The sequence below is a fragment of the Aphelocoma coerulescens genome, chromosome 19 (assembly GCF_041296385.1).
Source record: "Aphelocoma coerulescens isolate FSJ_1873_10779 chromosome 19, UR_Acoe_1.0, whole genome shotgun sequence".
In the NCBI taxonomy this organism is placed as follows: Eukaryota; Metazoa; Chordata; class Aves; order Passeriformes; family Corvidae; genus Aphelocoma; species Aphelocoma coerulescens.
In genome coordinates, this window is record NC_091032.1 from 1739114 (window position 1) to 1764684 (window position 25571).

Consider the following 25571-nt stretch of genomic DNA (forward strand, 5'->3'; position numbering starts at 1 on the left):
GGAGTATTTTGTCTCCAGTTTCGGTTTAACTTAATGTGCTTTAGCAGCCATTCGTTCACCTGCCTCGCAGAGGAGTAATCTCCATCACAGGGGCAGGACAGACAGCCTGAGGGCCACAACCTCTGCAGCTGGTTTTGCCTTTAATTTGCCACAGCTTGCAAGTCAGGGACCTGAGGCAGGACCGAAGTCACGGGGCTGGATTTCAACAGAGCACTTAGGACCAGTGAAATCTGCAGAACGAGCGGTGATTAAAGCCAAGCAGGTGCCTAAATGCTCAGCCAGACTGAGATCATTTAACCTGCACCAAGGCTCTGGGCTTGCCTGGACAGCTCAGCTGACAAAATTCATCCATCAGATGAATGCAGTGCCTGTCCCAGCCTGTGTGTTAATTATTGACATTGACTTGGGTAATTTTAGATTCTTATATAGAAGGGTTGTTTTAAATGAGGTGCTTTAACAACTAGTATCACAAAGCACACACATTTCCACTGAACAGGCCAGGACTGTAAATGCAACATAAAGCAGAAGAGAACATACAATTCTTCCAGCCTTTATCATTCACACTGAATTTGTAAACTGCAGATCATGGCAGACACGGAAACATTTTCTCATTTTGAAAGAAGTCCAGGCAAGTACCACATGCTGTGAAATATTATCTTATGGGAGTTGTTTTGATAAAAACAAATGGCCAATCCTAAAGATTAATGCTTCATATGATGTGTTCAGGTTATTAATCCCACCTTCTTCTTTCCACCAGCCCCAGTAGTGAATGTTTTCTGGAAAACTGCATGGAGCCAGATGGTTAACTATTGGAAATCTATACTAAAAAGATTAATGTTACCCCATGACAGGGATCAGTCATTTGTAAGATCTCCTAATACAAACGGTGCCATTTGTTTATTCAGACTGGTTGGATGAGCCATACTCTGAGGAGAGCCTAATTAGTTCTCAAAGATTTCAAAACATCGGGGCCCAGCTGCTGAGCTGCAGTTCCACATCTGAAGGGAAATTACAGGTGTAAAGAGGTATCCAAGTACCACCAACAGCCAGGCAGGCAGGTAAGAGCGACTGCTCTTCAGGCTGCCTCTGAGCTGTTCATTCTAACATGGTCTGGGGAAAGCTTCTGGTGTCCGGGACAAGTTAAATATTTACAAGTGGCCACTGGGAAGACTCCAGTGCCAGTCACAGATTAAATAATGCAGTGCTGGGTGCCATCACTCTTTAGACAGAATAGCAGGGCACAGCCACAGTCTGAATGCCCACCTACCCCCATGAGCCTCAACACAGCCCACTCGAAGGCACAGGAACAAATTCCCACCGTCTCCACATCCTGCTTTTCTGTGTAAACTAAATATACTGCAAGGGAGATGGGCAGGAAAGAAACAGGCATGTTTTACACAAGGATTGGAAAGTGTGAACAGTGCTTACTAAATTTCACAGTAGCCCTTCTTCCAGATGGATAAAAGAACCAGTATGTGCAAGGCCCCTGCAATTTCCAAAGCACTCAGCTTAAACCCCCTGCATTCAGGGGAGCGGTGAAGCACATGCTTTAAAGTGAAGCACACACTTAAATCCCATTGACTTCAGGTATGTGTGTGTGCTTACACGCTCTCCTGAATAAAATAGATGTAAGCATGTGTTTAAACTTGAACCTCTGCTTTGTTGAGATGAGACTGTGAAGAGGAGAGTGAAATTTAAACTGATGCGAGAAATGGTGCTTTCAGCTCCAAGCAACGAGGCCTTTCCATCGGCAGAGAACAGAGCCAGGTGGTTTTTGTGGGAGAAAAATCTACATACAAGTGCTTTTCTTTTCCTTCAAAGGGACATAAAGAGTGACAAAAAAGCCAAAGAAAACCATTAAAATGGAATGTTTTTCCACAATCTATCCAAATGCTCAGTTCATCAGTATGAGAACACTGACAGTGCTGAGGCTGAGGCCAGGACAGATGTTGAGTTACAAACAGCTGTTGCAATTGAAGCCACTGCAAACTCCCCACTGGCTGTTATTACTCCCCCACGGAAGTTCCCATATGTGCCCTGCAGCCAGCAGAAGGGATCTGTGCATGCACCTTCCTCCACCACCAGCAAAATCAACCACATCAGCTTAAAAGAGCAAAATGAACCGAGTTGTGATTAAATCCATTCAGTGTTGGGTGGGGAAGGAGGTGCAGGAGCACTCCCAGTACTGCCAGGAGATTTCAAGCAGTGAGAGCAACTACAGCTGACGTGGCCTCAAGATTCACATGCATGCTCCATTCTACAGAGAGATACATGAGGAACTCTTTCAAAAAGTAGCACCTGACAGAGAGGACCTGTTCAAAAAATGGTGTGTCTCAGGAATTATAACCATTTGGATCATTTTTTGGTGTAAAGAAAGGTCAAGTGTAATGGGCTGGGCTAAGAAACAGATTTAGGAGCACATGAAAACATCAGTTTTGTTGAACATGAACTTCTAGAGCAAAACAAGCAAAACCCCCCAAAATAACAAGAGAAGCATTTTCCTAGAAAGTCACACAGAACAATGTGATTTGTGGAGTATGTCACACATCCAGGGCCTGTCTTGTTACCCACTGCATCAGCCAGAGCAGGTCAGCAGCTGGGCTGGCCTGGCACAGCTGATGCAGCCAGTGGAGCTGCTGGGAACTGGTAACTGGTACCAGACCCAGACAGTTTTCCTTTTGAATCCTGTGCCTTTGCACGTCCACAAACACACTGATGGCTATGGGCAGCAACTGTGAACTGGCTCCTGGTTTATAAAATCACATAGTAATTTACATAAAACATATTTTTTGCATGATAGTCTTTTCTCTCCAATTGTGTTGGCAGTTTTTTTTTCATCTCAAACTTCAGTTAACTTCACTTAGGAGCTTTTTGAGACAAGCACTGTTGATATATAGAAACTAAGGAAAGGATCTGAGATTCTGCCATAGTACCAAAATCAAAATCATTCTGGCACTACACAGAAATCTAAACCAAAATCTAAACCCCAAAATCACCTCCCCTTTGATCCCGTCTCACTTATTCCATAGGTGTCCATTCATGATGCAGGAGAGCATCTTCTCCCAATGTATATGCAAAAGCTTCATGAAACAAAGTAGGATTAACTACACTTAAATCAAGTCACCTTAATTTGGAGAAGTGAGAGCTTTAAAAACAGGTATTTATTAAGAAAGGGAATTTCTAAGTAGTATCCTTCTTGGTGGTATAAATATCCAACATAGACTTAATCAAGAGCACATCTTGGAGGAGATATTAAAGCAGCATATGATTTGATAGCAATGAAAAAAAAAGCAATCAAAGCAGAGCATGGCAATAAATTAATAGAAAAAGTTATCTATCCAAACCAGACTAAAAGTAATTTTGTAAGTCAGCAGTAAAAAGTTGAATAAACACTAATTTAATCTATTTTAGATGCAGCAGTCAATAGATGAAATACTTTACTGCTCTCTAGCTACGTGAACACAGCCAACTGACACAATAATTGAAAAGAAGGAGAAACAGAGTCCCTGTGGAAGCAGGAGCACAGGAACACTGGGAGACACAGACCTCCTGTGCCAGGGGAGCTGCCTGTCACAGCAAAGCTGCAAAGCAGAGTTTTGATGCAATGACCTGCAGATAATGGCTGTGACCTATTTCTACTGTCCCACCTTTCCATGCACTTTTAGGCAGCACAATCATCCCTTTATAGGGAACAAGCATTTCCCATTCCTCTGGGGTATGAAGAGAAAGGGAACAATTAATTCCTCCAAAGGGGGATCCTGTATCATAAGCAACAAATGTCCTGGTACTGTGGAATGAGGAAGAACTAGACGGGAGGAACAGAACAGGTTGTCAGTGGAATTTCTTGAGATTTCCACTTCTCAAAGCCCTGTATTCCAATTGTTTCCTTAAATATTCATCACCAGCATCAGGCAGAAGCCCCTGGAGAGAACCTGGAGAAGTTTTAGGAAACTGGGCTACCAACAGCAAAGGACTGCAATGATTTATTTCCTATCTGACATTATTTATGCAAGTGAGCATGTGACAGCCTGAGTATCCCACAGCTCTGCCCCATGCTGCCTGAAGTTCTCTTTATCTTTCCAAACAAGCTGCAGCAAACCCACCTTCAGCTGAACATCCCAGGTGATATTTTCAAGAAATAATAAAGAGGCTTTAGTTATTATCACTCCAGGCATTTGTACTGCAGATCGGCAAGGAAAAGGACTTTATAACTGAGCTGAGAAAGAAGAGCAAATTCAAAGCAGTTTAATGACACTCAGGAAATGACAGCAAAGCAGAGGAAAGAAAAAGAAACACTGGGAACTGAACTGCAAAGATGAAAGCAAGGAGTAATCAGTGGTTAATGACGATACAAGCAACAAAATTAAACCTAAGCTTTGACTCTGAAAGGCACCTAAGCAAGTGAGCTCCTAAGCCTAAAGCCAGGCACAAACTTGATAAAACTGTCAGCAGGTTAACTCAACAACAAGCCTTCTCCAAATCTTCCTTTTAAACAAATGAATGTAGACATTAGAACATGGTTTTCTAGTTAAATACAACAAAATTTCTACTGATTCAATGAGAATAAAGTCCTTTGAACCGATGAAGCACTCTCTAAGAAAGAATACAGTGCTCAGAGGGCTGTCAAGTGGCCTCTTGCTATGAATTCATAATGATGTCGACCTTTTATTTACTGTTTCTATACCACAGGCAATTTAAGTAAGCAAGATGTACTTAGTAAACCAAAACCATAAAAATATCTGCAAACTGCTGGGAAACACTGGGCAAATGAAGGGCACTGGGGATGAATGAGGAAGGTGATTAAGAAACAGAGTGGGAATCACAGGAAAGTGTGTTCTTTTTCTTTCTCAGGGTCAAGGAGTGCTTCTACCACAGAATAAAATGCAGTGTCACACCAGGTGTCATTGCATCAATACATCACAGAGCCAAGGAAGACACTCTGCTCTCACTATCATTTGCAGGCCTTTTTTTTTCTCTTTTCTTTTTTTAAACAACATTAAATTTGCATTAGCTTGGATGGGGAAAAAGGATGGCATATATAGGGAGAGAGGGCTGAATTAATATTCATAAGCAACACACTGGAAGAATGCAGAAAGGGTGATTTGAGGGAGCTTGGAAAGGGAAAGGAGAGACAGACATCACTCCTAGAGACCTCCTGCGTCACACACTCTGCTCCCAAGCAAGAATTGCAGTGTCTCTTCCCCATCCACACTAAATATTGCCTGCTCTGAACAGCTTTTGGATTCCCCACTCCAGGGCACTCCAGGGAGGAAACTGTTTTGGCTGAAGTTGGGCAGGAGCAGGTGGCACTCACCAGCTGTAAGTAACTTTGCTCTTGTTGGCACCACAGCGGTTCTTGGACTGCTCACAGTTTGTGTTCAGTGGGGAAGGGGGGTGGAGAGGGAGCAAACAAGTCCTCGGTGGTGTTTAACATCATCCCAGGCTGCCTCTTCCAAGCTGGCAGCTCCAAGCAGGCAGCAGAGGACACGGAGCTTCCAGAGGTGCCTGCAGGGATGTGCCAGCTCAGGGTCAGGTTTGCTGTGCTTCCACCCTCTGCTGTGAGAGCACGGCAGCCCTGCCATAGCCCTGCCATAGCCCTGCCCCAGCCCTGCCATAGCCCTGCCATAGCCCTGCCCTGCCCCAGCCCTGCCATAGCCCTGCCATAGCCCTGCCCCAGCCCTGCCATAGCCCTGCCATAGCCCTGCCACAGCCCTGCCCTGCCCCAGCCCTGCCATAGCCCTGCCCTGCCCAGCCCTGCCCCAGCCCTGCCATAGCCCTGCCCTGCCCCAGCCCTGCCCCAGCCCTGCCATAGCCCTGCCCTGCCCCTGCCCTGCCCCAGCCCGGCCACAGCCCTGCCATAGCCACAGCCCTGCCATAGCCCTGCCATAGCCCTGCCATAGCCCTGCCCAGCGCTGCCCAGCCCAGCCCCAGCCCTGCCCCAGCCCAGCCCCAGCCCTGCCCCAGCCCTGCCCCAGCCCAGCCCCAGCCCTGCCCCAGCCCTGCCCCAGCCCTGCCCAGCCCTGCCCCAGCCCTGCCCCAGCCCAGCCCTGCCCAGCCCTGCCCTGCCCCAGCCCTGCCCAGCCCTGCCATAGCCCTGCCCCAGCCCTGCCCTGCCCCAGCCCTGCCCAGCCCTGCCCAGCCCTGCCCCAGCCCTGCCCCAGCCCTGCCACAGCCACCCTGAGGTGGAACAGTCCTGCAAGCCAGATGTTAATGCTGCACAGGAGGCAGGAAGGGAGGAGAGGAGCAGGGCTCCCACCAGGTGTGAGTGATCTCTCTGCAGATGGACTGTCAGCACCAGGGCTTTCCAGAGAGCCCCAGCACACATCCCTTTTTCCAGCATCTGGGCCACCAATTCTCCAGCCTCTGCATGTGCCCAACTACAGAAACAGGGGCCTGCAGCTGGAAAATTTCTGGGGCTACTGCTGCTGTGCAAAGGTACAATAGCACAAATATGCCAATTATTACATTTAACGTCGTATTTCATCAAAGAAAAGAAAGCAGAACCTGGATACCATAAGTGTGGCAAAGCCATCAAACTATTTGTCTAGAACTAGTTCCATCCTCAGAAGCCACCTGAGAAATCCAAAGTTAAGCATGGAAGCAGGACAAGAGGCAGCAGCTCTGTTCCCTTCTCCACTCCTCATCACAACAGAGGGAATGTGAACTTGCATGACCATTTCTACTGGAAGAATTTTTTTACATGCTTGAAAAATCTTAAATCCCTCTCATTTCTTTCAGCTGTGCACCCCGAAACCCCTTCCACCTGGGGTCAGAAAGGATTCCTTGAAACTGCAACACATTCCTCTTGCATTCACTGATCCATGCCAGTCCAGCACGTGAGTTTGAAAGGTTCCTTTCATTTCCAAATGGCACAAATGTCATCATGTGCTGTGGTGATGCCACGCCAAACATGAACTTCACTCTCTGAACCAGCCTGGCACATGCACTCATCAGAACACTTGTTTTTTTCCCCTCCAAGCTCACCTTTCATCACCATCCCTGACAGACAAGTCCTCCTTGGCAAAGATTAACACTTTGCTAATGAAGTTATCTCCTGATCTTTTATTTTAACTGGTATCTGTTCTGCCATTTAACAACAACCTCTTTTCAGCTGCTAAGGTGGGACAATTAGTCAGTATTATTGATATTATGAGGTTCTATTACAGTAATAGCTTGAAATCTGTTTGCCCAGTACTCCTCAAACACACAGGCGAGCACTTGGTGATGAAGAGTGCTGTTGTATAGGCCACGGAATGCAATGAACAGCTGAAACATTCATAATAAATACTTGTAGAAACTACTTTCTTTTCATTCACAGCCAACTGATTTTCACAGTCTCTTCCTATAAATTCTTTTACAGTGATGCTACACAACCAAGTCCACTGATATGACACGCCAACGTTGAGATTGTCCCAAAAGCACACCCAGGAATGCAGAACCTGCTGGCACAGCCTCCAGCAGGAGTGAGCAGTCACTGCAGAGCACAGGCAGGCAGCAGTGCCCCCGTGATGCATGGGGGTGACTGCAGGAGCCAGAGCTCTGCTCAGCTCAGGCCTCAGACCATGGCACGGCTGGGCTGAGGGTGCGTGTGCCATCCACATCCCTCCGTAGGAGGGAGAATTCACAGCATCAGCAGAGATGAGATTTCAGGAGGTGAATGTAAGCTACTTCAGCTGAATGCACATTAACCCTCAGGTGGAGCGAAGAGGAAAATATTTACCCTGAGTTTTGGTTTTTTTAACAGATTTACCATTGCTAAAGGAAAGGCCATGAAAAACCTTGACTTCCTAATGGTCTGAGAACAGCAATAACCGAATAATCATTTTCTTATGGACAAAATACTCCCAAATATTTCTAATGAACCATTACAGAATGCACTGCAACTTTACAAGCCTTCATTTAATTACTTCCACTGAAACAAACACACAAATCTTCCAGCTCGGTGCTGCCACATGCACAGACTCTCTGAGCACCAAGCCCTCAGCAACCTTCCTCTGATGGACATTTTTTTTCCAGGAAATGACACAGAGACATAGGTAAAAGGTGATTTAGATAGACTGCTGTGTCACAAATTGTCAGGATCTGATTTAAAGACCTTGCCTTTGTCAAGAAAGACAGTTGGGTGTCTGCTTTAAAGAAGTACTGGGAATATTTTCATCAAAGGTTTGAATTGAAAAACAGTGGGAGGTAAATATCTGAGATGTTGCCAAGAAAGACCGCTATATCCGTGCAATTACCATTAACAGGGGACAGCAGTGGTTCAATGAAGTAATTCAATCTGGTGTCCTACATTTTATCAGACAGCAATTTTGAGTTCTGACATAAAAGGCTGAGAAAGGGGATTGGACTCTTTTCTCTGAAATTCAGCCTTAATTCTTGCAATCAGGAGATGTGTTCTCTGCCTCAGGTACCAGCCCTACTATCCCTCCAAGGGACTCAAAAGAATAACCCAATATTCACCTTCAAAAGAAGAATAACCTAATATTCACCTCAACACCACTCATTCGCATAGGAACAAGTCATACTTTGGGCAAGTTTCAGAACTGAGTGCCTGCAGTATTACAGCAGTGTTTTCCTCCTGACTTAACTATCTCAGTATTTCCTGACTTGTAAATTTTGCAAGAAGAAAAAGACCCATTGTGTTAAAAAAATAAACAATGTGATGTAGCCTAAATTAATAAATGTATTCTTTCAAAATATAAGAGAGAGACTGTATTTCTCAGAAAACGGCAAAATAAAAAGCTTATGGAAACTGCCATCAGAATAATACCATCACATGGCTTCTCCTCGTCGTTCATCCATCCATCCTGCATGCTCCTAGTTCCTTAGAGGCTTTTGCATTATCTTTCTCCCCAGTAATTCTATCAGTCAGCCCAGTGACCGCACTGGTGCTTTCCAAGGTCACCAAGTTTGCAGTGCAGCACTGCATTTCTCCTCTGCAAGGCAGCCCAGGCTGGCAGAGGGCACAGGGCTCCCATGCTGGGCTCAGGGTGAGCTTCACTCCCTCTCTACACAGCTCCCACCCAAACAAACACCACAAACCCCCTTTCCAGGGAATTCACCACAATTTGTCCTTTTAGCTCCTTTCTACCACAATGCTTTTTGCCATAACCCCTTTTTGCATAAGAGTGTGCTGATCTATAAACTCCTGTGTTACACCATGCAGAGACCTTGAAAGGTTCTCCCATTAACTGCACATAGTTGAAAACGCTAATTTTATATTTTACTGAGCAAAACCTCACCACAAACAACAATGACATGAGATAATTTGCAGTAAGAAGAGTCCTGTGTCCCTCTGTGCACTGGGCTACAAATTCCACCAAGCTCCAAAACATCACAAACAAGAGCAAGCTGGCTCTTGTGTCCTACAGAACGTGGTCAGCCCCCTTTACACGTGGCACAAACCCAGGACTCACTGCAGCACTCCAGTGAGGGACTGCACAGCCCTTTCCTTTCATGAAACCACACAGAACCTCCTCTAGAGACCCAACACTATCTTTCCCCCAAAATATTAAACACACAACGCAGGCAGTGCTACTGAGCATTCTCTTGTACTGATAGGAAACGGAGACCCTTGGAAGATGGAGGCTCTGTGTATGACAGCTTAACTGCTTGCAATCAAACTAATTTGCAGTACGATGACCTGAAATGAGTTTAAAAGCACCATAATGCATGTTTAGCAATCAGTGAAGCAATCCTTTATTATTCAGGTTCACATCTGCAATTTGTGTCACGTGTTACAGGAAAGAGAAAGAGGGGAAACACAAAAAAGAATCCTTTTGCTTTGCAGGAGTTGATGAGCAGAACATGAGCCACAGTAACATGGGGCATTCAAGACCAAACTTAGACTGGCAGCAAATCTTAAGTCATTCTGCTACTTACAGGAATCTTAAAATGTCCAGAAGAAGAAATTATTAAATTAAACACTTGCCTATAAATGATGATGTCTTGATTTTTCTAAATTGATTTTTGCTGGAAAAAAAAATGATTAAGCAAGTTCACCTGAAATACCACCAAAAACGTGAACTAAGTTTGCCTCCAGGGTTTTAAACTGCAAATGAAGTTATCAACCAACCACTTTCAACACTCCCCTTTCTACTGGTTACAGAAGTGGGAGACCCTTCTGGCAAATAATGGAGTTTCATATCACCTCTCCAAATACATAAACCCTCGTATTTCCTTCCTTCTTCCCTTTCTTTTTTTATGATGTCTCAAATCATCACACTTGTAATCCTTGGAAAAAAGATGGCTCCAACAAGGAAAGTGGGAAGCAGAAGGAAAAAGGACCAACAAGCTGAAAAGCACTTGCTGAAGAAAGGCAAGAGCAGTAAATGTAACACCATTCCAGAAATTAGAAAAATAAAAAAACCCAAACAACATAGGAAAGACACAGAAGTGCAAAACTGAGGCAAAGCCATTAGAAAAAGCACAGAACTGCTCAGTTCTGAGAACTCCAGCAGGACTGGGCTTGGGCAAGGAGAGGGAAGGCCCAGGCCAGCACCCCCTGCTCGATCCTGAGTGACAACTCCTGGGGGATATCACCTCCTGAATCACCAAAGTATCTGGGGACCATCCTAAAGAAATTAGTATAAAGTTATTAAAGAAATTTCATTGTTCAGACAGAGGGTGACAATCTGTATTTCAGCAGTGAGGGGACAAACCAGAAAGACCTGCAGTTCTGAAATCTGGTCTCAGTTCTGTCTGGTTGGCTAAGAAACTGCTGTGGTGGTGCCCTGCTCTCTTCCTGTATGATTTGGACAACACAGTTTCACACAATTCAAAGAACTGTACGGATTCATATTTTAAATTCAAAGAATGTTATTCAAAAAGCATGAGCATGCATTAGGGCAGGGTTCTACAGTGTTGGAGGAAATACCATCCTGAAGGGCTGTAAAAATAACCCAGACCTTCACCATCTCTGTTCAAAATGGTCTGAGGAGAGACCTACCCTGACCAAAATCCAGCCCAGGTCATTTATTCTGCTTGCCTAATTTTTCCCCAAATACTGAGTCAATAAAATGTGAAATACACAGTTTTCTTCTCCAAAATCTGTTGTTTTGCTCCATCTATTCTTACTGTGATGAGCAGGATGCTGGAAATGCAGCTGCTCTTGCTCTTCTTCTTGCTTTGCTGGTCATGTTGTTAGCAAACTCTTTAATGAGTCTCAGTTCTCCCTAGGAACAGCACTACAGTTTATAAATGCTAAAATTAATAGACCTGGGGTAGACTTTATTACCTGCAATGTATTTAGTTGGCAATGATGATGCCTCCCTTACAGCAGCAGTTAGAATAAACTGCATTTTTAATGGCTCCTGGAAAACAAAAGACAACACCTAAAAGACATCAGATGAAGAAACACCAGGTTTCCTGGTCTCAGTGCACCACACCAAATCTACTCCACTGAGGGCTGCAAACACTAATGAGTAATTACAGCCCACAGAGAGATTTCTACTGGGGATCTTGTCCACTTTTGTCGAATCTGAATTTACTATCAGAAGATTCATAACCTCTGTTGTCAGCTTCACTTCTGCAAAGAATGGGCACATGGAGAATTTTAAGTGAAGCTAAAATGGATTTCAGTACACCCTTCACAATAATAGTTGGTAAAACTAATTACAGTGAGAAAATTGGAGATCATTCATTACCCTACTAAGCAAATTAGGATTCGTTAACAATGATTTATAGTGCCAAAGAGAGGATAACAAGGATCCTCTTTCCAACTCTATTCACATGGGACATGACAGTTCGTGGTGTGGTGCCACCCCAACAGCCACTGTGCAGTGCCTTTGTGGACCTCAGGGTGTTTCAGATGGACACACACTTTTACATCAGCAAAATACATTTCAATGTTTGGCTCCTAAAGCCGAGCACTAAAATTAACTGAGCAGCTTAACCTACTTGCAAGAACAACAGCTCTTTATTTACCAACACCACTGTGCACATGATGTGCAGTAAAGGACTACATCCCTTTAGCTGTTGGATTTACTGGACCCCTTTCAAATGATAATTTTGATTTAATCTGTTTCTCTCCTGTGGAAGCCAACGGGCCCTACTGCACTTCCCTGGAGTGGAGTCTCTTCACACCCTCTTACCGAGGAGAGTCATCAACAGCACAAACCCGACCACCTCAAGGAACAAAGCACAGCTCCCTAGGATCACTGCCAGAGCATATGGACCAGGCAACGAGGGAAAATCTACTCTTTGAAGGGCTCTCTGAGCACAGAGGATGTGCTGGTGTAACTAATTCCACATTTCTTCTGCAAGGTAATGTCTCGGGTGAAAATCACTCCCATTGCACAGCGAAATAGCTGCCCTTATCTAGGCCAAAGACTGGTTTTCCATCATATCCATACTGAACACCACTGGTGCTCCCCTTATTCTCCCTGGGATGGGTTTTTAGAGCTCTGAGTAATGCAATGCAACATTGCACAACCCAGTGTCCCAGTGGCACACTGGAACTGCGCAAACATCTGCTGAACCCAACCCACTCAGGGCCAAATTGGATAGCACAACTGATTAGCCAGAGCCTCTGGGAATAAGCTCACGATTTATGTTTGTCTGAGTCACCAGCCCATGTGCAAAGCAGAGTTTTAGCTTTTCTTTCCTTTTTTTTTTTAAGGTGGAGCAAGAGCACTGTTTGGAAAAGAAGGGTCACAGGGGTCTTTTTGCCTTCCCAATGTTATTTCCAGCTCCAGCTTATTACCAAGTTCTACCCAGCTCTGAAAAATTCACAAACTCCCTGCATTTGGAGGAAAAGAAAATAACACAAACCTGCAATCCAAAAAGAAAACATTAAAAGAGGAACAGAAAACCCTCAGAAACTGCAACAAAGACTCGAGAAGCAGACCCATACTGAAAATGGAAATAAGTTGCCAAAAACAGAGAAACTGTACAATTGCCAAAGAACCTGACAATCTTGGGAATCAGGGTTGTTGTTTAGAAGCAAAACATTCAGTTATTTAAGTTTTGATTTCTGCTTCGTTTCGTGTTGGAAACCAATGAACCACTATCTACTTTAACATGAATTTGGCTGGGTGCAAGATACATAAATGAGCAAAAATCATTCTTCAAAGCAAGGTACGAGAAAAAGCTTTACCATTATACAAATTCCAATCATACTCTAAAACATCTCAACCTCCTGAAACCTTTAAGACAGCTGGATAACATTAAAAACTCCCATAATTCAAACAGGTTTCCTTTTAAAGTTAGAAAGATGGTGAATTTTTTCTAAAATTCTAACTACTTTCCAATTATCTGATCTGACATCTTGATGAGATGTAATCTACCTGATGATCTGTCTTTGATGAGAGACAATGACAATTTGCAATGCAAAAAAATATCAAAGACAACTGGGAGATCTTCCAGGAAGTATTGAGTTATGATTTCTTAGGGTGCACCAATATTAACAGCACATCTAATTTCTTTTTTTCACATGCACCAATCATAGACTGGACTGATCCCACAGGAAGCAGTGAAGTCTGGCCAGCACAAAAGGCTTACAGGAGAATCAGAATGATTTTTACCTCTTCTTTTCTGACTATTGATTTAACAATATGCAAAAAGGATGGTAAAGTGTCTCCTCTGACAAGGAGCACCAAGACAGGCAAAACAGACTCCAGTAAAAATGTATTTTAAACAGAATCTACAGAACATACCAACACCTGTGAAGGGAGTAGAAGAAAGTTGTTCCCCAGTGAAATCCAACCTTGAAGGTGTCTTTAGAGCTCCTCAGCAACACTGCACCATCACCTCTCCCTCAGGGGCCACTTGCACTGGTCCCACTTTGCTGAAGGCACCTCATTACAAAGTTTGTTTAATCAAGGGCAGTTCTGTGACCCCAGCTGGGTATGGGTTAGGCTGAATCACTTGATGGAGACTCCCAACCCTCTCCATTGCCAAAGCAGGCTGCAGGAATGCCCTCCCCAGAGCATTTTTCCTTTCCCTGTTGCTTTTCCAGGAGCACTTACACAGAGGCAACAAGAACAGAAGAATTCAGTCTCCAGCTTTGCCGTTCAGAAATTTCTCTAGTTACTGTATAAAATCAGGTAAGATTTCAGCCTTCACCTCTACTACTGAAGGTGCATAACGAATTACTAGCATGGAGCTATCAGAGAGATATTAGAAGAACAATTTTGTGTTACTGGGAAGTGTCAGCTTTATAAATGTTTCCTTAAACACTCAGTGATCTCTGGAGACTCTATAGAATAACAGGATCTAGAAGTCCTTTTAGCTTTGCTGTAGCATGCACAGCATCCACAAACATTGCAGACACATGACCCACCACCCCTCAAACCTGAGTGCCTGGCACGAGCACGGTCCTCAAAGGGGATTCCAAGCTGGACATGGATTATCTCTATGTTAGGCATCATGGCCTAAACACATGAAGATTCCATTGATACTTGATTTAAACAGCAAACATGTGCTCCTTAATCCATACCTCAGTGTTCCTTCATTTCTGAACACAACCTGCTTCCCTCTGCAGTAGATGTCCATCAGTCCACTTTCACCTACCTGGTTCCTATGTTCCCTCTGGTGAGCTGCAGTACATAATATTCATACATTAAATCATTTCCAAGGGCCAAAGCTTTATTATTACCTATTAAACTAGAAGTTCTTTTTACCGTATTTGAGACCAATGACCCCTGTTTTGAAGTTCAGGGTTAACACCAAACACAAAAACGAACAGTCTTTTCTTGTTAAAGGCTTTGGAAAAAAGAAGTCAATTCAAGTGCATATTCTTTTGCACTTTGATAATACAGTAATTACTTTGATCAGAAACACATGCTAATTGGATCATTCTGGAGCATTTTTCTCATTGTCTGGTACCGCAAAACACATCTGGGTTTTATTTGCCCCATGTAAGTTAATAAGAGTATGGACTTTTTTAAAACAACAAGCAAGATAATCCTAAAAACAATTTTCCAGAGTGAAAAGGGAGGAAAAAAAACCCTTCATGTTTCATCCAAGACTGCGTAAGTGCAAAAACAACTTTAGGAGAGAAACTGAAGGATGTTTTCTACCTACTTGGCTATTAGTGAAGGAAAAAAAAAAAAGAAAGTTAAAGACTTAATACTATGACTACAGATAAGAAACAGCTCAGTTAAATATATTAATGGAAACAACAAGGGATGTCTCCCCCACCTACACAGATCCAAATTGGAATGATTTAAGGTGCCAACACATCGGCCCTAGAAGATGTCAGGTTTCTTCTTGTTGCTAAATCCCTCGCTCAGGAGAGCTGGAAACTTTCAAGCTTTCCGTTGGAGCATAGGGGATGTTGACACCTTCCAGATTTTCACTTTAGTGGACCAACCCACAGACAGTATGGTGCAGGGAACAGCAGATGGCTTCTCTTCTGTTACCTCTGCTGCCTAGAGATGAGGCTGAGCACCGCTCCCAAGCCATGCATATTCAGCTCTCGCTGCAAGGAGAACAAGGCTTATTTATCCATGGTACAGCCCTCCAGCCCATATTAGATCTGTCCCATTCCAGAGCATGTCTACAGATGTCCATATGATTGGAATTTTCCCAGACAAAGGAAAGAAATTCATTCTGAACTATGGAAAGACATTCAAGGTTTAGTTTTAATTCAAAATGAACATTGAGCCATTTGATTTTTTTCCCTTCATCCCCTCCCTCTTAAAAACACATATGACACAAACCAGGGCAAGTGCTGAAAAAAGGAAACCAGCTTGTTTTTCTGTTTCACAACTTACCTTACACTGATCTGGGCTTTGATATAATTAGAACAGCTACCACAAAACTTTTTCAGTTGAGGATGCTCTTTTCACACCTCACCACCAGCAGTGTGAATGTTCTGTTTGTGCAGAAGTCCAACATAAATCCAGCAGGACACAGCATTTCTCCAGGTATTAAGCAATTTTTGTGCAAGTTTTGTGAGACCACATGTACACAGTTTAATCCCATAACTTTCTTACAGGATCACAGACCTCTATGACAAAAGACTAAACTCACCATGTGCTAATAGAAGAAAATTACTCTCTGGGACTGTGACAAGAGTGCAACCAAGTTTTTCTATCATGTAATTGAATACCATAGAGTTTACTTTTCCCCAGAGTTCAGTGAAAAGATAGAAGCAGGTTTTGATTATACTGATAACTTCAGAGCAGTGCTGTGGGACAAGGCTCACTGTATTTTACCCACCTGGTTTGGGACATACACAATGCTCTGCTTCTCCTACAGTGATTATAAAGGCAGAAAAGATTTGCTTGGAGAACACAGCATAAGTTACAAGAGAAACAGGGTATGAGCAATTTAAATATAAATCTTGGAAGAAAATAAGCAGTACATTGGATTGACTGGAAAACTTTTTTTTACTCCCAAACTTATCTATGCAAGTAAAAGGTATATTGATTAATGTGGGAATGAACAGGAAGGTATGAATATAGACTGTTAAATCAATACAGATGCATGCAAATAGATCACAAACCCAAAAAAACCTGATCAATTTTCAAACCAGCTGGGGCTTGATCTGCTTCTCAGGACATAAAATGTAAATCTGGCATAAATACAACTTCTGTGTTTTCCAAGAGTGTCCATGAACCATGGGCTTTTAAGCAGCAGGTAGAAATCACTGTGCCACGTCCTCTGGGCTGTGGTACACAGGAGATGAGGCAAGACATTGTAACGGGCTCTTTAAGATCTGTGAATCAACAAGAACTGGTGCAAGGGAAAATCAAGATCCTACCATCTCACATTAGAGAGCTGCTGAGACCATGGCTCATTTTCTTTGCTCTAATTGTGTATATTAAGTGCTGTTCAAATTTATGTAGTAATTAATACGACACCTGATTAGCTCAAGAAAACACTGACCACCATGTTGGAAATATCACTTCCAGTGCATTTGTGGAGGAAGAAATAAAAAGGACCATTAAGCTATTGGGCAGAGTGGGGTTGGTGGGTTATCCCTGTGTCCATGCACTAAGGCACTTTTGTTTGAGGAACACTCTGCTGCTCAGAGGCACACGTGTGAAAGTGGAGATACACTTACAAAGTAGCCTGTTCCCAAGCTGGAAGGAGCTGAGCTCTGCAATAAAACACAAAGACAAAGTGGAAAGTCAGTGATGGTTTTTAACACGTTCCAATCCACACAGCTCATTACCAGCCCTTTCCAAGCTTTTCATCACCACATCACAGCACCAACGTCCTGCCCCTTGTCATCTGCTACTGAAACAAACACGCTGTTGCTTAATTTTTCTCTTTACATCTCTCAACGACTCTGAGATGGTAACGTGCTATTTACTGAATTCCAAGCTTCTGCGGTGGACGTAATTGCCAATTTATTTGACAGGCAGCTGGGTAATGAATTAATGATGGCATTTCGCCCTGCACTGAGACTAAACAGACACTCATCAACCAGCCTCCCTGACATGCTGACATTCAATGCCCTGGACTCCAGCTCCTCAGCTTCGTGGCCACAAAGGGGCAGGCGGGAGGGGGAGAAGGGGAAAAAAAGTAGACTGACTTCAAAACAAAAAGCCCGGTGGGTTTGGATGACTTTTTCAGCGTATGACCTGTTTGCCAATTTATTCCCGAAAGGCCCTGGTTAGTACACACATAGTGCTTTTCTAAAATGAGACATTTTGTAAACATAATTAGTAGTCTGAAATGTAAAGAATGCGTGGGCACAGAGAAGCTGCTTCAGTCAATGTACCATTTTCTGGAGAATGCAGTCACTACAATTTCCCATTTGGATGTCCACACTGTTTGACAAACCAAGGATTTAGAAACAACAATAACAAAAAAAGCAAGAAGCAAATATCTACAGTGTGAAATAGATTTCAAAAATCAAACCTATAAAAATAATTAAAACTAATATTACTGCCATGGAAAATAATCAATTTGTTTAAATGCTTTAAAAAAAAAAAATTCAGTTTAAGTGGGACACGATCACAACCTCTATATTCACAGGAATTAAGGAGATAAAGGGTTTTGTTTCATTAGTTTTTCATCTAAGCAATGGGGATTACACAGCAGGTTCTCTCAGAGACATGGGGGAGACCGAAACATCTCGGTGCTAATCCAGGTCAGGCTGTTCCATTAGAGGGTGAGCAGTTCCCAGCTCCAGCTTGCAGAGCCCATGGACAAGGAAGCAAAAAGCAGAGGACCATTCTCTAGTGAGCACTGGGTTGTCCAGACAACCAGTGTGTAACTCCTGTAGCTCAATTCCCATTTCTGTGCCTCAGCACAGCCTCACTCTCGGTGGGGACACAGCTCGGGGGTAGCCAGGACCTGCAGAGGGGCCCCAGCAGCCCGGGCACACCCCTGCGAGGACACGGAATCTGCATCTGTTCCGAGACAGGGGCCCAAAGAGCAGCTCTGCAGTGCCCAGCTCTGCCTCTCAGCAGGCAAGGAAACTCCACACAAATACAAGCAGCATTCCAAAGTCCTCCTGGCCCCACTCTTGCTGCTCTGGGGCCTCAAGTTCCCTGTGCCACCATCACCCTCAGGTGACCCGCCCTGGTCCCAGTGAGGATGTCCCTGACAGCAGCAGTGGGCTCAGCCTGACCACTCTGCTTCCCTGCCAGCCCTGTGTCCATACTGCTGGAATCACCTGGAATGCCACTGGCACAGCCAGGCCACCGCCCAGCCCGCCAGAACCTCTGTGGGCGTAGGCCCTGCTCTGGTGATGCCAAAAAGATTTTTGCTTTTTATACATTTTTCATATATTTGTAGCTCTGCAGACTGTTGTTATATAGTTATATAGCTCCTTAACTAACTCTGGTACTTTTCCTACCCTTTCTCTTAGATTTTACAACAGGAAGCTCACATTCCTGGACTCTTATTTCATCTTGCCTCTATAGTGAACCAAGGGCATTTTATTTTTGCATATATCATAGTCATTATAAATGTGGGGTTAGAAGCTTGGGGGTGGGGGGGCTTCAGTAGGGGGCAGAACCAAAAGTGGGGATTACTTAATTAACTGTTCCTCTAACTGTATAGTTTCTGTAAAGTAGGCTAAATTGTTAAACTTACAAAATTGTCGAAGTCCTGTATCATGTGTTCATTTTGCCATACTTGCACCTGGAGGACTTTCATTAAGCTGCTTTTTATCATCTTAATATTGTTTGGGGCTTGTGATTTTCAGTGTCACTGGGAGCCCCTGTGGCCCTGCAGCCCTGGCACAGAGCGGGTGGCACACCCTGCTCAGTATCCAACACAACACAAACTGCCTTCCCTCTTCACCCATCCTGCCCTCTGCTTCATGCCATGTAAATTTCTTTCATTTAAGCTGGAGATCTACCCATGAGTCCAACATGTGCAATCATTATAACCATTTTTGTTTCAGCTATGTACAGATGCCAAGTGAGTCCCACTCTTTCACTCAGTTTTTTTAAACTTACTTTACTGGCTGAAAGCTCCAAAGTTTGCATTCTGCATCTGTGTGTAATTTTTGTCTGCTTTTTATTCCAAGTTTTGGAAGGATAGAGTATCAAAACAAAACAATAAAGAGGAAGAAAAAAGAATAAGCAAACAAAATATTTCCCACTGAATATTTTCATTCCTTCAAAAGCAATGCTGCAATGGCTATGGGAGGACAGTCGAAACATAGCAGTCAAATGACTTTCACTGAACAACTGTGCATTTTCAGGGAATTTGAGTTTGCTGGATGGAAATATAGCCCTTCACACATTGCATGCTGCATATGGAGAGTACAGTTTGCAAACTCTGTTTAATTGAAGTATGAAAGACTGTGTTGCACATGCATGAATGAGTACGTCAGCTGTGTTGTGAACTGTGTGTTGACAGAGCACAGAGGCTGAAGCGAGGGCTATGCAAGGAGACAACTTCTCACCTTTTGGGTAACTCCCAATAGCGAAAGGATCCCACTACCCAGTGCCCAGCCTTGGTACCAACTGTACAGGCATCTTTACAAGCCCATGCTGAGTCGTGATCCTGCACTGGGTGGTTCTATAGCTCTTATATAAAGTGTGCCTATAATAGAGGTAATGGTTTCACTTTCCGAAACCCTTTGCAAAATAGGACATTAGAAATACTATTTGATATTCACACAACCACCAGCAGAAGCCTGCATCAGGTGCCCACCAGCAAAACACACTTGCTTAAAATTGACAGGGTTTTGGTTTTGTTATTTTCCTTCTGGGTTTGTTTTTTTTTTGGTTGTTTTTTTTTTTCCCCCCATCCTTTCTTAAAGAGAAGAACTTTGGCCCAGAAGCAAAAATGTAGTAACCCTTGTGTAAGCATTAGTTTATTGTGTACCAAAGAAAATTACATCCTTGAGGTCTTGGAAGGCACAGTTATACCCATTTTGCATATATATTGTGCATTACTTGGGGAGCTGGGTGGGGAGAAAGACTGTGTTGTACATATTTGTTCTGGCTATTGTTTATGCAGGTCTGACTGAATGAAGGAACAGTGGGTATCATTTCAATTTCTGATGTCAACATCAAATTACTTATTTAATTTCATGCCTGGCGAAGCATTGTATAGCTACACGCAGAATCATTTCACTTCATTTGTTATGCTGTGTTTTCTTGGCGATTGGCTTGCCTTCCAACTGACAGCTTTAATTACGACATGAATTTGATTGCACTGCCGAGGAATTAACATAATGCAACAAAGCATTTAAGCACCCAACCTTAGACACACAAACACACACATCCCCACCCTCGCAGCCACACGCACACTAAGCACAGCCACTGCTGCTGATCAGCTCCTGGCACAGCACAAACACACGCAGAGCTCTGCTCGTGGGATTCCACTCCACGCACAGAAAGATCACTGGTGATATTCTGGAGAGGGAGCAGCACTGAGGAGTTCAGAGCACATCACCCAAAGACTGTCCCTCAATTTGTCTTTGCCTCTGTATGGGTGGGAGGAATGGGAGACAAAAGAACTGAAAATATCCCATATTTGGGGCTGAAACCAGGAGATGCCCACAGGATTACAATGCTGGAGGGGTGTAGGCATGTCTCCTCCTGAAGCAAACAGCAATGGGCCTGGTGGGCAGGGGACTTCAGAACTTCAGGACTTGATCCTCATTGTGGCCACCTCGCTGTGGCCTCCTCTCAAGCACAAGGTACACAGCACAGGAGGAGCACAGAGCTACAGAGCACTGGGAACAGGGCAGCACTCATGGAAAGTGGAGCAGCTTTGATGAGAGCACAAGAGGAGATCTTTAATGTAGGGACAAGTGGGAAGATTCCTGTCCCACTCCCTGTTCAGGAACTGGAGCAACATTCCAGACAGAAAGGTGCCAACTGCAGCAAGAGGGGATGAGGTGCTGAATCCCATCCAGTGATCCCATGGGAGAGGCTTTTGCTGTTCATCCCCTCACTGAAAGCCTGCAACCAACACCAGAGGCAGCAGGCAGGGCTGGGATCAGGTAGATCAGGAATTTAGGAATGTGCTCCAAAGGAATCAGGTGTTTTGATTTTTGATTAGCAAAGAGGTGGCTGCATCCCCGAATATTCGGTGCATTTACTGTCCAGGTCAGCTGTAATTCTCATGTTTTCCTCAAATAAATCTCCTGGCTGTTTTGTAAAACATGAGTAAAACGTATTCCAAAGAGGGAGGACTCAATTAAAAATAAGTACATACAGAAAGATGAGGAAAACAAGTTGATTGAGCTCCAAGCTGAGCAAAAGAGAAAGCGCTGCCATCTTGTCTCCAAGCAAGATCTCAACAAAATGAATTCTACTACTGGCAAGATTTTGATGAGATTAAACTGACTACAGCACCCTATATATAAAGGAGGAGCAGCTCTCCAATTTCTCTTTTAGGCCCCTGGAGCTACCTCTGCCCATAAAGGAAAAAACAAGTTGTCATTCCTAAAAAAAAAACTATATAGGGGAGGAAGGCAGAGAGCCATGGGTTTATGAAATTCAGAGGGGGAGCTGGATCAGGGCACTGCTTGCACTGGAGCATTCGAGCAATCATTATCCCTAATCTAGCAGAGGTCAAATTCTCTGCTAATTATGTTCTCTCACAGAGGGGTGGGTGTGTGTGCACACGTGTGCGAGACGAGGACAAAGAGAGGAGTTGATGGAAATCAGTCTCACTGCATTGCATCTGACAAGAGCAGAGGATATTCCCCTTCCTACTGTCTGATGCTATTTCAAGCCTCATTATGAGAAAAGTCTCCTGTTTAACATGGTCTTTTCGTTGAATTATCTTCTTTTCATTTTTGCCCACCTCTCACAAATGCTGCAAATTACCTGCTTGGATCTCATTAGCCTGGAAAGGAGTCAGCCCTTGTAAACACACTTTGCATCACTCTGCATTATCCAAGGACTGCAGGTACATTTACAATAGGCAGAGTTGAAAGATTCCTGACAGGAGAGAGAAAGAAGCCACTGACATGTCAGTTTGCAACTGGATATTCATTATCCCCTCTGCCTCATTCTGCATCTGTCACTAAGCTCTCACTTAGGCCCTGCTCTAAGGCCTGTGAAGCTCTAACATTCCTGTTTCATCAGCCTGCTCAAACTGGGGCTGGCAAAATGGATCATCCACCTGGAGAACACGCACTTCAGCCATCATCCCTATTTCCATACAGGAGCCATGCTCAGTCTTACAGTGCTGTCAGGCTACACTAGTGGAGATTCGTTATCTTTCATGGCCAAAATTTGCTTTCTGACCTCAGGGTTTTATGTTTTTGTTCTGTCTTCTGTTGGGTACACAACTTTTTACATATATTTTTCTGAGAAAATAGTTGTACAAAGAGGAGCAAATCTTCAGAGAAAACTTACTCTGTTGTCTGTAGCTTTTTCTGGACAGTGTTTGGTGGGTATCATTAGACAGCTGACTTCTTCAAAAGGTATTATTTAAAATAACCTTATTAAGCTCTTGATGCAGGTTTGGGTTCAAGATCAGGCTCCCCTGTATGTGAAAGTGGAAGCATCACTGGTACTTTGGAAGGTCCTGTCATTTCAGCACAAGGGGAGTCTGACTTTGGGACTGGGGGCAATGGGATGGACAGCTCTGAACTGACTCTGGGATTTGGGGCAATGGGATGGACAGCTCTGAACTGAAGGAGCCTGGGAAAGGCCACCCCAGACCCAGGCACCATGAGAGCTGTGTTGTGCATGTTTTTCAAATCTCAGCTTAACTGGTAATGCCAGAGCAGAGAGACAGGCTTGTATTGCAATGAATTATCAAAGCATAAAGGAACTTTCCTTATTAAGCAAAACATAAATTATGTATAACACTTTAAAATATACATCTCCACATATATTTACATAACGTTCCTTTTGAGCAACCTGTGAATCCCTCTGTCCTCTCTCGGGTGCACTAGGGAAGTTGTATTTGCTCTCTACTTCCTTTTAATTTGCCACAGTGCTGAGACAAAGGAAAAGTATTGTAAAACATCAGAGAAAAACTGGATTTGATGGGTGGAAGGGGAATCAAGACTCTGCTCTCATTGCCAGGTCTGGCAGTGCAATGCTGTGAGCTGCTGAGAAGCCCAATAAACCTCAGAGCTCTCCACTCAGTACACTGCAAGGGAATGACAAAGCTAAATTAAAACCATGTTTGTAAGGAGCTGTGAAATTTTTTGCTGGAAGGTGCTGTGTAATTGTGAAGTTGGTTGCAGTGACTCCCCAGCTGCCACAGGGCTCAGACAAGCCAGGGTGGTGACGGTGACAGGCTGACATCCAGCTGCCATCCACTGCTACCTGTACAGAGCATTTACTTTCTACCTCCTCTGGTTTCACTCTCCTCTTCCAAAGAGATCTTACAGCCCTGAGACTGACCTCAGCTGACAGCTATGAAGGGCAAGCTCTGAAGTGTTCAGCTGAATGTAACCCATAAAGGCTGGCTCTGGGGAAGAAATGGACCTCTAAAATAATGTGACAAAGGGATGTGGAGAGAGAGTGCTACAGATTTCACACTTTCACAGAAAAAAATAAAAAAAATCAGGCATCTGTTCCAGTGATATGCACAATTCAGCAAAAATTGCTAGCTGTGTGCCTTCAGGCTTAAATTTGCACAACGAAATGTATCCTTTACAAAGGTATTTCTTTTAATGCCTGCTCAGTTCAGTTTTATTGGATTGGCCTATAGAGGACACCATCTGGTATCTGTCATCCAAATCTACACAGACATGCTATCGATAAAATCCCCATTTCCAAAATGTGGGTTAGTTAAAAGTAGGGCCCGATTGCTGGCTGGTACAAATTGGGCTGACTGATGTAGCTATCCATGCTTTTACCAGCAAAGGATCTGACCTACAAAATCCCCAATTTAGATACTCTTTAGGGACAGGGCTTTCTTTATATTCTGTGTTGTAAAGCATGTGGCACAGAGGACACAGAGCCATGAATAAAACACTCAAGGATTGTGATGGTACACATAATAAATAGTAATCTAATTGCAGCAACAGAAAGATTTCTGTAGTCATTGCTCTGTCAGAATAACTCATGCGTGTCACTCAGTGAATGACCAGCATTCTCCCCTGGAGAAAAACACTCTCCACAGAGCTGCCATCTTAGGCCCTTCCACAGCACTTTAGGTAGAGCAATAAAGGCAGAGCTTATGCTATTGTTGGCCATGTTATATCAATTCATTATATATAAGTCAACTGAGTCTCTCTAGACACTCAAAATACTTCTCATAAAGACAGTATATAGCCCAAAGAAATACATTCTTTTCCTCCACCACTTGGGGTAAAAAGAGGCCATCTCACTTCTCAACTATGCAGAACATTTTAACTTCATTAAGTGGCCTTCAACTGTTTCCAAAGAACTGAGTGTTTGCACACAGAAAGACATTGTACCAAACTTTAAGAAGCTTACTGAACCTAAGGAGATGTAAGTCACCTCTTCCTCTCCCCAAAGGGAAGGGGATCTTAGCAACAAACCATCCCAGAAACTAAATCCTGCTACGCCTTCCACCCCTCAGGGAGCTACAGCAGGGCTAACCAGAGTTACTCAGCTGCAGGAGCTGTACTTACGTCGCTGAGTCTTTCCCGGGAGCTGCTCCGCTGGAAGCCCTTGGACTCCCCGCTGGCGCTTTCGCTGTCGCTGTCTCGGCAGCTGTTCTGGCCTGGCTTGAGCTGCAGCAGAGAGGAAACACAAAGGGAGCAAGAGTTGAGCCTGGTTCAGGCGAGCCCCTTGTGCCCTGCTCTCCTGTAACCCCTCCCAGGCCCCAGTGGCCAGGGCTCTGCCGCGCTGCCACCCGCACCACGCGCCAGGGCACAGCCCCAGGGATGCCACCAATGTGGGTGTGAGTTCCAGGTGCTGCAGGCAGGAGGAGGCAGCACTCGTGTCCCAAGGCAATAATCCCAGTTTGAGACCTTCATTTGGGAAACTTTTAGACTTCTCAAGGTGTTTCTGCCATGGATGAAGTTAGAGTTTCCCTCACATTGCAGCACTCACAGCGTCGGTTCCTCTCCCATTACAGCGTAAGAGCATTGAGGATCCGAGATCAGCAGGAGACTCCCCAGGGAAAGAAGAGGTCATGACTCCAGAGAAGCCTTTGTTTTGCTGGACTAGCCCCTAACCACATTGCCTGGTACTATAAACAATTCTCAACTAACCAAGCCTCTATGTTCATAAAACAACAGGATCTACCTAAGAGGTATCAAATTG

At 44.0% G+C, this 25571-nt stretch overlaps 1 protein-coding gene across 2 annotated transcripts in view; it reads right to left on the reverse strand.

Annotated features, from left to right (window-relative positions):
• Positions 1-25571, reverse strand: part of AUTS2 (activator of transcription and developmental regulator AUTS2) — a 767594-nt gene that overhangs the window by 396945 nt on the left and 345078 nt on the right. For both annotated transcript variants that reach the window (XM_069033649.1, XM_069033648.1), the window contains exons 3-4: positions 24935-25036; positions 17012-17047 (exon numbers count right to left, since the gene is read on the reverse strand). In XM_069033649.1, coding sequence (XP_068889750.1) covers positions 17012-17047; positions 24935-25036 — 138 coding nt within the window. The remainder of the gene's footprint in view (positions 1-17011; positions 17048-24934; positions 25037-25571) is intronic.